We start from the raw sequence: 12,540 nt of genomic DNA on the forward strand, positions 1-12,540 counted from the left end.
TGACCGGCGGAGTACAAGTCGAACAGATCTGTACTCCGCCGGTCAAGAAATAAAGATACCTAACTGTTGCACATCTGTCTTATCAACCTGCCGGCATTGTGTACCATTATCATATTCACTCTTTCAGGAACTGCTAGAACGTCGGCTAGGAGACTATTCGCACAAGATAAATGTTCATCCTGGCTACCCCGTGCGGGACTTGTTGGTCGATGTCACCATTCACGAAACTAGAGATATTAGCATCCTCAAAGTCAAAAAAATACCAGGCGGCGTGGAGTTTAGAGATGCTGGTAAGTTATTCAACTGTGATGAAAATGGTTTTAAAAAACAACGAGTTGAAGACTGAGACACTTGTGGAATGTTTGGGAATCATTACTGAGGAAACATTTGGCCAGTCAGTGGCTTCTTCATTCCAATACAGAGAAGAGCGGTGGAAGATGAGGAGTTTGAGGTAATAAGTCCCTCAGTCTATCAGTCTCGAGAGAAGTACTTTTCTCAAGAATGATGGAATAAACACATCAGCCCCAGGCTGATGGACTGATTACCTCGAACTTCTCAACTTCCACCGTTCTTCTCTGTACAAGACTGAAGAAGCCAAACGCTAAACGTTTCCTTAATGAAGATTACCAAATGTTGGACAAGTGTCTCATTCTTCGAGTTATTCAGTGCCTGGGAGAAAACACTGGCAGGATTGGAGGAGGATAAATGTTGATTGTTTAAGAGCTTTTTACCAGCATTAAGGCGCACCTCACACTTGAAGGGTAGACTATATGAAAAGTCAGAGAAAGGCTATAACTGTTTAAATTCGACTGTAGAAAAAAAAAATATAATACCGTGGCTGGAACAGTACACCAAGAACCCGCACTTAGGAATGGAACCTTATGACGACGTTTGGTTCACTCTTAACCACTGTCAAGTAACAACTGTTGTAACTTGCCAATGGTAAAGGACAGAGAGAAGCGTCATCATAAGATTGCTGACCCAAGTTCGGGTTTTTTATTATATTACACTGCATACTGTACAGAGTGGTGCTTAGTTTCTAGACCTTTTGTGTATCCATGTGCTCTTGTGCTGCCCTCTCCTGGAGAGCTATGAGACTCACAATACACTAGCCGCTTCAGCTGCAAAAAATCAGTCAGAATCAGCTACTATATTTATGAATAAGTCCATTATTTTTTAAAGCAATTATTCTAATCTAAGAATTACTTACTAGTGTCCGAGTGGAGAGAAGGCGGAAAAACGGCTCGTCTGCAGTTTGATCCCGATCCAGAGATGATGCCTGTTAGTAGAGTCATTCACGGCCAGCTGGTTGTTCACTATGATGTGGAGAGATCCCTCGATGCTGGTGATGTTCAGGTAATGAGTCTGTGAACCTCTGTACCTTTATTTTTATTTACAGATGTACCGTATAAAGTGGTGGAGGTACTACTGTCACATTAAGTCTTGCTCATTGGAGTTTTTTCCGTTTAACTGAGGCTTTCCGCTGGCTTACCATCGCATTAGATGTGATAGTAAGGTTTTCACCCTATACAAAAAAAAATGGATAAACACACATTATTATCCTAGGATTACATACTGCATTTTGATTTTATTAAAAAATGGATCAGCCTGACGGTGGTTCGTACGCTGGAGAATGTGCGACCTGTAGTAACAGCCTGGTTTAATCAGGCCATGATCCACCGGGAAGCCTGGTCAAGGACTGGGCCGAGGGGGCGCTGACCCCCGGAACACCCTCCAGGTGCATATATTCCTGGTAGTTAGACCTGGATTTTCACCCCATCCTCCCCCCTAGTTAAACAGTGATATACATTCAAACAAATTTATGATATTCCATTTTTTATATAGTTTACATCGAGACTAACATAGCACCTTAACCTTGTTTAAAAATTTGTGATATATATTAACTTAACTTACCTAATGAATCTGGGATTCTATGTAACATGAGTGAAAAATCATATGATTAAATCCCAGTCAACTGATTTTGTTCCTGGCAAGTAAATAAATAGTTGTTTTCCACCCAATAAGCTTAATGTCAACAGCAGGTAAACTGGACGAAGCCAGAGATGTAAGTTAAGGATACAAAACACAGACACTTAAGTCATTTTTAACGAGGAAATGTTTCCATCGCAGAGAAGAAAATGGCACAATACCGTGACTGGAACAATACACAAATAACCTGCACATATAGAGACGTTATTTGTGTATGTTTCGATCCTAGTACCTCATGTTGGCAAATTCTTACATAAATGACTTAAAAAAAATGGCAGCACCTGGCAGTTGAGAGAAAAAATCATTGTCTCATGGATAGAGGCATGATGAACAACAGGAAGCAAGGACCTTGCATAAATAGGGTGACATCAGAATAAGGAAGAGTCACAAGTGGCGTTTTACATGGCTCAGTTATGGGTCCCCTATGTTTATAATTTACATTAACGACCTTGACAAGGGAACAAAAAACGGCATGAGTAAATTCACTGACGACACAAAAAATAGGCCGAAAAATGGATTCGGAGGAGGATACCATCGAATTTCAGGAAGATTTGGACAAGCTGATATTGTGGTCTGAAAAGTGGTCGAGTAAGTTCAATGTGGGAAAATCCAAAGTCTAAATCCTTGGGAATTAGGATAACCTTTACACTTACAGCTTGGTGTTGTACAGTTTGATCGTGTGAAAAAGGCTTGGGAGTCAAAGCAGAAATTTGAAACCAAGACAGCGGTGCCTAAGCGTGTGTAATAAGAGTAACTGTCAGCTTGGATTTTTATCAATAAGTATGAGTAACAGAGTCCAAAGGTTATTCTACAGCTCTACACATCATGAATGAGGCCTCACTAAGATTATGCAGCTCAGTTCTGGTCTCTAGACTTTTGAAAGTATAGAAAAACATACGTAAAAGAATAGCAAAATTAATCCTCTGTATAAGGAATGTTTCAGACTAAGAAAGACTGAGACCCCTAGTCTTACACACTTCTGAAAGTCACAGGTTGCAGAATGAGAGGAGAGATTATAAAAGTACACAAGTGGAAGACAGATTTGATACAAATGAGATACAAATCGAGTTCCATGAATATCTAATCATGAAAGAACTGTGCGCAGTGGATTCAAGTTACTACTTTAGATAGCTTTGAAAATAGACTGGATAACTGTATAAGTGAGAAGAACTGGGCTTGTGAATGCTTTGAATGCTCCTCTATTCGCATGTTCCTCTGTTCAAATTATTAAGTCTTGGACAAGGTACGGAACTAACCTCTTGGACGAGGATTGGCCAGTATTGCTCTCAGGACTTACGATTGGATTTAGAGACTATCTTGGCCCCATTTCCTGTAGAATACTACTGCATATAACTTATTTGTTCAAGAAATCATCGGTCCCGTCTCAGTACAGGTCTCTTAAGTAGAAACTTGAAATTCGACGTGAATAAGAAGGATCAGAAAACACACAGGAAGGTAAAGGCCAGTGTACACGGAAGGTAAGTTGAGGTTTACAAGACTTACCTGTCATTTACCTATCCTTGAGACACAAAGAAGAGACCAGCATTGCAGGTACAAAGTTACTTGGTGCAGAACAACTCTTTTATTTTAGACGACGCTTCCCTCTGCGTCATTTGTTTACCCAGAGCGAAGTGCCATCTTTAATAACGATTTGTTCTGCAGAATTTTTTTTTAAATTCCTATTATAGTTGTCAGCAATATCTGTTATCCTGTTCATCAGCAACCTAGCCAGACTGCAAAACATTTGACAGACTTTCGCTTCATAATCATATAAGATGACTAGAGCACGGCTCTAAACAGTCACTGTATTACAGCCTATTACGTATGCTGTATTTTTACTCTATTGATCAACAGTTTTTATCTGACTGAAGATAACCTGATGAGTTTCTTCAAAACAGGTAAAATATTTTATGGAAAATGAAGAGAAACGGAAATATTGTAAATAACTGTGATCACTGTTGTTTTATAGGTGTTAACGGTAATGTTTAATTGCAGGTTGAAGACGGGTACTTCGTACATTTCTTTGCACCCATTGATCTACAGTACACACCCAAACACATCACCTTCCTGATTGACGTTTCCGGATCTATGGAAGGTGTTAAGCTGTCACAGGTGAGAGACCTCACATCGCAAGTGAATTCCTTTTATTAAATACTTTGATATATATATATATATATATATATATATATATATATATATATATATATATATATATATATATATATATATATATATATATATATATATATATATATATATATATATATATATATATATATATATATATATATATATATATATATATATATATATATATATATATATATATATATATATATATATATGAAATCACAAAACAAGTGATTCTGAATCATTAATAGAACTGCGTCTAGCCAGGATTCGATTCTGTGTCACTATGCCCAGCCCCATGAGTACAGGACAATATACGCATCACTCTATCCACTGGGCCAACAATCTCAAACACCAGGAACCCAGCGGAACTGGGCGTGTTTCCATGATGCGAGAATATTCGTGGCCTTGGGATTAGGGAAACATGCCCAGTTCCACTGGGCACTTGGTGTTTGAGTGTTGGCCCAGTGGATAGAGTGATACATACATTGTCTTGTTCTCATGGGGCTGGGCATGGTGAAACAGGACCGAATCCTGGTTAGCCGCAGTTTTAATGATTCACTATCACTTGTTTCGTGATTTTATATATACAGTGGAACCTCAAATTTCGAACGTATCGCTTATCGAACTCTTCGAAAATAGAACCCTTTTTTCGAACCAACTTTGTCCCTATTATCGAACTCGCCCCTATTTTCGAACTGCTGGGTACTGGACCTGTCCGGCAGCCTGCTCTGCCCTCATCCCCATGTAGGCGCCATGAGCCAGTCTGGTTTTGTTGATACTTGAGTGAACACTAACCTGCGCTCTCATTCAAACATTTTATGATTATTTAGTTATGTTTAGTGCTTGTGGGACTGTGAAATAATCTACAATGGGCCCAAAGAAACTTGCTACGAGCCATCAGCTGGGCTGTGGCTCGTACGTTGGACTGCATGCGGCCAGCAGTAACAGCCTAGTTGATCAGGCCCTGATCCATCGGGAGGCCTGGTCATGGAACGGGCCGCAGGGGCGTTGATCCCCGGAATAACCTCCAGGTAACCTCCAGGTAAGGAAATAATACAGAAGTGGAATGATGTCCAAATGTTTGAGGAGAAGTAGCACCCTGAGCAAGCTGAAACAAGCCATCTTTGCAACAAGTTTAGTGACAGAACAATGCCCCATTTTAGGAAAATCTTAAAGAGGCACCAGAAACAGAGGACTGTGGACAGTTATTTTGTGAGACAGGGATCCAGTGACTCTCAAGCTGGTCCTAGTGGCATTAAAAGACAGAGAAGGGAAGTAACCCCAGAGAGGGCTTTCATACCTGAAGTCCTCATGGAGGGGGATTCTCTTTCCAAACACTAACCCCAACTCCCTCTCTTCTCCCTATCTTCCAGATGCCATCACCAATCTTCAATAAAGGTAAGTAAAATATTATATAAATATATATATATACACATATATATATATATATATATATATATATATATATATATATATATATATATATATATATATATATATATATATATATATATATATAACTAACTAGATTCTTAACGCTCTAAACCTTTACACCACCATGGCAGATAATTTTATGCGCTTATTAAGACGTGTTCAGATATCTTGGAGTCAACCTGTCCGAGAATGGATCTATGAAAGACGAGGTCCATCACAGAAAAGAAGAGAGTGGGAAGAAGGGTGTAGGGTGCACTGAAGCATATGTGGACACCAAGAACTTTTCCCTTGAGCAAAAGGAAGACTGTATCAGAGTATAGCAGTTCCAATACTGTTATATGAGGGTGAAACATGAGTTTTTGTTGTTGCAGCAAGGAGGAGGATGGATGCAGTGTAGATATCGGTTTCGAGGGCAATGTGTTGTGTAAATGTTATGCAGAAAATTTGCATCTTGGAGATTAGAAGGTCTGGGGTTACCAGAAGTATAATTCAGAGAGCTGAGCAGACGTTGTCGAGGTAGTTCGAGCTCTTAAAGATAATGGGGCAAAATAGGATGACTAGAACGGTATATAAATCTAGAGTGGAATGAAGTAGGGGTAGGGGGGACTATCTCAGGAAGTGTTGAAGGGTAGCAGCAAAGGAGTCTTTGAGCGCTAAGGGCTTGAGCATCCAACAGTCTTGAGTGAGAACAGATAAGAATAACTGGAGGCAAGTGGCTTTTGTGACTTGACATGCTGATGAAGAGTACGCAACATAACGTTTCTGAAGGAATTCGGAAAAGCCAGTTAGCCGGACTTGAGTCCTGCAAGTGGGTGCTAATTCTGCAGTTTGGAGAGTTATCTGAGCTCTGATGCCAGCACGTTTCTGAAAAGACAACGATTGAACGAATGATGGTGAATGTGTTTCTTTGGATCACCCTACCTCTCTGAGAGGCAGCCGTCGCGTTAAAACGAAATGGACTGGAGCAATACACAAATAACCCGCACATAGGAGAGAGAAGCTTACGACGACGTTTCGGTCCGAATTGGGCCATTTACAAAGTCACTGTAACTTTGTAAATAGTTCTAGTCGGACCGAAACATCGTCGTAAGCTCCTCTCTCCTATGTACGGGTTAGCTGTGAAATAAAATGAATATCCACACTGCATAATAACTTTGGCATGAGTACAGACACACCCTATCAAGCAGAGTACATGACGAGCAGCGAGTTGTGTCCTGGTGACCCATTCAGTCCTTGGCCAGACTCGGCAGTACTTAACCTGACTGCTGGAATCACACAAATGTCCGCCGGAGTATGGTATGTAGTTACTGACAATTACTGTTTGCCTTTTTCTGGGGGGGGGGGGAGACATTTAGTTGGATGCTTTATTAGGCTTGAAGCCCATCGACAGTGAGTCTTTGAGGACCAGGAGCCTGGGTGGAAATTTAAAAGATCGTCTCAGTAGGTTAGTTTCCCAGTTATAAAAGTTAGCTCTGTCATTGTTTCAGAAAAATCTGATAATAATAATAATAATAATAATAATAATAATAATAATAATAATAATAATAATAATAAATATTATTATTATTATTATTATTATTATTATTATTATTATTATTATTATTATTATTATTATCATTATTATTATCATTAAGTGCTTAATTAGGTTCAATCTGGCGACCTTACAGAAAAATTTCTCCTTTGTAGTTGTCAAGGAGACGCCTTGTTAACGCACCGGCCGCCTCCCGCCCAAGTAGAGTGACTCGACCTGATGAATGGAGAGAGGGGTAACACAGTTACTAAATATCTTGTGACAATTCTCCTCAGAATTGACACAAGCTCTGAACCCGTACTGGTCGCATTAAGATTTTTTTTTAAATCTCTCTCGCGTAGATAACAAAGATGGAAGAATAACGCAAGCCTTGATTCTGGCATCGTTTCGCCCAAGGAGAGCTTTATTATAACGTTTTGCTCGAGGTAAATTTTATTATTACAACGTTTCGCCATAAGAGAGCTTTATTATAACAACGTTTCGCTTAAGGAGAACTTTATTATCATGCTATACTCGAGGATAATTTTATTATTACAACGTTTCGCTTAAGGAGAACTGTATTATAACAACGTGTCGCTCATCTAGAGCTTTAATTTAATAACGTTTCATGCATTAACACAAAGTCTTCTTTTAGCAAGCAACGAGGTGACATTCGTGCCGTAACACAAGGTCAGTTTTAGCAAGCAACGAGGTGACATTCGTGCCGTAACACAAGGTCAGTTTTAGCAAGCAACGAGGTGACATTCGTGCCGTAACACAAGGTCAGTTTTAGCAAGCAACGAGGTGACATTCGTGCCGTAACACAAGGTCAGTTTTAGCAAGCAACGAGGTGACTTTCGTGCCGTAACACAAGGTCAGTTTTAGCAAGCAACGAGGTGACATTCGTGCCGTAACACAAGGTCAGTTCTAGCAAGCAACGAGGTGACATTCGTGCCGTAACACAAGGTCAGTTTTAGCAAGCAACGAGGTGACATTCGTGCCGTAACACAAGGTCAGTTCTACCAAGCAACGAGGTGACATTCGTGCCGTAACACAAGGTCAGTTTTAGCAAGCAACGAGGTGACATTCGTGCCGTAACACAAGGTCAGTTTTAGCAAGCAACGAGGTGACATTCGTGCCGTAACACAAGGTCAGTTTTTAGCATACCACGAGAATTCGTAAGCGATTAAAATCTGTTAATGCAAATTTCTTTGCAGGTGAAGGATGCTTTGCGTCACATCTTAACTGACCTTAATGCTGGTGACACCTTCAACATCATTCGTTTCTCTACGTATACCGACAAGCTTGGTACGATGCGCTACACCGGGACAGCCGTAAGGAAAGCCAAGAAGTATATTAATAATCTTGAAGCTGACGGAGGCACAAACATTGACGGTGGACTGAAGGTTTGTTACCTTTGCTTTCCTGTTTGGGTCTATGTGTTTGCAATGGAGATGAGGATTTAGCATCTTGAATCTTTCTATTTTTTCTCTAATGGACTGAAGTAATTTGATCTCAACGTTCTGCGTTGAAATGTCCTGTAGCCTTTGAATTACTAAACCACATTGTAAAAGAAGAAAATTTCAAAATGCTCTTACCAGTCGTGAGTGTTTGTAAAATATTCAACTTTTTTTCAACTGCATGCCAGTACCCCATCCAGAAGTGAGTCTGTTCCCATGTAGGAACAACACATAATTGGTTTAGTGTATGTACACTGTTTTACTCTGTTTATAAAGTATCTTATACTTCATTTTTAGAAAAGAGATGCTCAATAAATGTAAAAAAAAAAACTGAAAAAAGACTGATATATATATACGTATATAATAATATTGTACAGATAAAAAGTATCGCATTTACTTGGATTGCCTCCAGACCAGTTTTTCAAAGGGTAACTTAGCCATAAAAGTTTTTAAAGATGGCTATTCTTTTTCTATGGAAGTTATGCACCACTGCTGGATGGAGATAGTTACCTGTTTATTCCTAACACAAATTTCAACCCTTCTTAGTTTGGGACAGTGCTTCTTCTTCTTCTTCTTCATCCTCTTGACAAGGCTTCATGCCATGAGCTTTGCTGTTGACTTATCTTGTCGCCTTGCAAGAAAGGTCACATTTTGTTAACTGTGTTCCAGAAGCTTGACTCACTGGTTGGATGTTCAATATTCCACCACCAGTTTGACATTATCTCATCATTTCTTAATGTATTTTATGAGATGCTAAATTTTATCATTTTGAGAAATGTATATATTTTGAGTAACGATGACTCCTGAAAACGGTATTACAAAATTTAATCAAATTATTAACACGTATCATTACCCCTCCCCCCCTCCCCCCATCCCCTCCCCCATCTCCATCAAACTGTCAGCGACTGAATTTGTGTAAATTCCAGCATTTTTTCCCCCCCCATTTTGTCTTTTATTTTATCCCTGACTTTTCCTGTTTCTTTCCTATGATTCTCTTTCTATCGTTGCCGATGCATCTCTTGTTCTTCTCACACGTTGTTTCTCAGTGACAGCTCCTGGTACAATCTGCTTCACTTAAGTGACCTCGAATGCAACGTGTGTGATACAAAATAAATTATTCGAGTCTTCGGTCATGTGTTTGTAAGCTGTAAGCAACAATACATTAAAAAACAGGTAGACACCACCAAGTTTGGTTTCAGTGAGAGCTTTGTCGAATTAAAAAATTAGAACCATCTCTAGGACTTGAGTCCTGGAGATGGGAAGTACAGTGTCTGCACTCTGAAGGAGGGGTGTTAATGTTACAGGTTTATAACTGTAGTGTAAAGCACCCTTCTGGCAAGACAGTGATGGAGCGAATGATGGTGAAAGTTTTTCTTTTTCGGGCCACCCTGCCTTGGTGGGAAACGGACAATGTGTTAATATCTATATCATGTTGAATAGGTAAAACTGAATTCATTTAAAATTAAGCCCTTTCTAAAATTTTCTCTTCTACGTTCAGAGATTTTTTTTTATTTACGTTAGTGTAAAAATTAATAATTTTGTAACAAAAGTACCCTGGGAATCTTACCTAACCTTATTATAACAAGCGCAATTTAATTTAGTCTAATCTAATTAAATATATTTTCGTTAAGTTTACAGTAATATAATAATAAATGAATACATTGAAATATATTTTTCCAGTTAGGTTCAGAATGATTTATGCGAAATTATTGAATACACAGATTTTCGCTTCCCTTATTCGGCAAGGAGAGCATTATTTAAGCCAATGCATATATATATATATATATATATATATATATATATATATATATATATATATATATAATGTATGTGTGTGTGTGTGTGTGTGTGTGTGTGTGTGTGTGTGTGTATGTGTGAGTGTGTGTATATACATATATATGTATATATACATATATATATATATATATATATATATATATATATATATATATATATATGTATATATATATATATATATATATATATATATATATATATATATATATATATATATATATATATGTATATATGCAATAAGATCACAGTAAACAGGTGATTTCAGAATATGCAAAACAACCACTCTGAAAAAATAGAGAAATTCCAAGCGCTTTCGTGACTACTCACATTATCAAGGAACTAATAATGTGAGTAGTCACGAAAGCGCTTGGAATTTCTCTATTTTTTCAGAGTGGTTGTTTTGCATATATATATATATATATATATATATATATATATATATATATATATATATATATATATATATATATATATATATATATATATATATATATATATATATATATATATATATATATATATATATATATATATATATCTCAGCCGTGACCAAAAAAAAGAAGAAAAACACTTTCATCATCATTCATTCCATCACCATTTTGCCAGAGGTACGCCTACAATGCAGTTAAAAAAAATAACTTGTCAATGCCCTTCAGAGCGCAGGCACTGTACTTCTCACCTCCAGGACTCAAGCCTGGTCTGCCAGTTTCCCTGAATCCCTTCATAAATGTTATTTTGCTCACACACCAACAGCAAGTTAATCAATAAAAACCATTTGTCTCAACCCACTCCTTTCTAACATGCTCACACATGCTTGCTGGAAGTCGAAGCCCCTCCCACTCAAAACCTCCTTTTTCCTCTCCATCCAACCTTTCCTTAGGCCCATCTCTACCATGCCTTCTTTCCATTACAGATTTATATGCTCTCTCAAAACATTCTATTTTGTTTCATCATCTCTAAATGTCTGAACTACCTCAACAACTCGTCCTTAGCCCTCTGGATAATACCTTTAGTTACCCCGCACCTCCTCCTAATTTCCTAACTACAGATTCTCTGCATTATATTCACACTACACATTGACCTCAGACACGACATCTCCACTGCCTCCAGCCTTCACCTTATTGCAACATTCACCACCCATACTTCACACTCATATAAGAGCATTGGCATAACTATACTCTCATACATTCCTTTCTTTGATTCCAAGGGTAACGTTCTTTGTCTCCACAGACTCCTCAGTGCACCACTCACCTTTTACCCCTCATCAGTTCTATGAGTCATGTCGTCTTCCATACACCCATCTGCTGACAAGTCCACTTCCAAATATCTGAATACATTCAGTTCCTCCATACACCCTCCCTCCAGTCTGATATCCAATTTTTCATTAACTAAAATTTTTGTTATACTCATCACCTTACTCTTTCCTATGTTCACGTTTTATTTCCTTCTTTTATATACCCTTCGAAATTCGTCCACCAATCTCTGCAACTTCTCTTCAGAATCTCACATAAGCACAGTGTCATCAGCAAAAAGAAACTGTGACAAATCTCACTTTGTGTTAGATTATTTACCTTTTAATCCCACACCTTTTGCCGACTTATTATATATATATATATATATATATATATATATATATATATATATATATATATATATATATATATATATATATATATATATATATATATATATATATATATATGTATATATATATATATATATATATATATATATATATATATATATATATATATATATATATATATATATATATATATATATATATATATATATATATATATATATATATATATATATATATATATATATATATATATATATATATATATATATATATATATATATATATATATATATATATATATATATATATATATATATATATATATATATATATATATATATATATATATATATATACATATATATATATATATATATATATATATATATATATATATATATATATATATATATATATATATATATATATGCAGAACAACCACTGTGAAAAATAGTGAAATTCCAAGGGCATTCGTGATTTCTCACATTATCAAGGCACTTATAATGTGAGAAATCACGTAAGCGCTTGAAATTTCACTATTTTTGACAGTAGGTGTTCTGCATAGTGTGGTATCACCTATTTACTATCGAATTCGCCGAATAGGCTGAACTTCCTTAGAAAACTGGACTTTT

General features: G+C 37.0%; 1 protein-coding gene across 3 annotated transcripts in view; it reads left to right on the forward strand.

The window, feature by feature from the left end:
* The window catches only part of LOC128691742 (inter alpha-trypsin inhibitor, heavy chain 4-like), a 513,777-nt gene that overhangs the window by 432,854 nt on the left and 68,383 nt on the right, over nt 1-12,540 (forward strand). For all 3 annotated transcript variants that reach the window (XM_070081210.1, XM_070081216.1, XM_070081222.1), the window contains exons 4-7: nt 128-290; nt 1,214-1,356; nt 3,985-4,101; nt 8,284-8,472. In XM_070081210.1, coding sequence (XP_069937311.1) covers nt 128-290; nt 1,214-1,356; nt 3,985-4,101; nt 8,284-8,472 — 612 coding nt within the window. The remainder of the gene's footprint in view (nt 1-127; nt 291-1,213; nt 1,357-3,984; nt 4,102-8,283; nt 8,473-12,540) is intronic.

Source organism: Cherax quadricarinatus, chromosome 6, assembly GCF_038502225.1.
Source record: "Cherax quadricarinatus isolate ZL_2023a chromosome 6, ASM3850222v1, whole genome shotgun sequence".
Lineage (NCBI taxonomy): Eukaryota > Metazoa > Arthropoda > Malacostraca > Decapoda > Parastacidae > Cherax > Cherax quadricarinatus.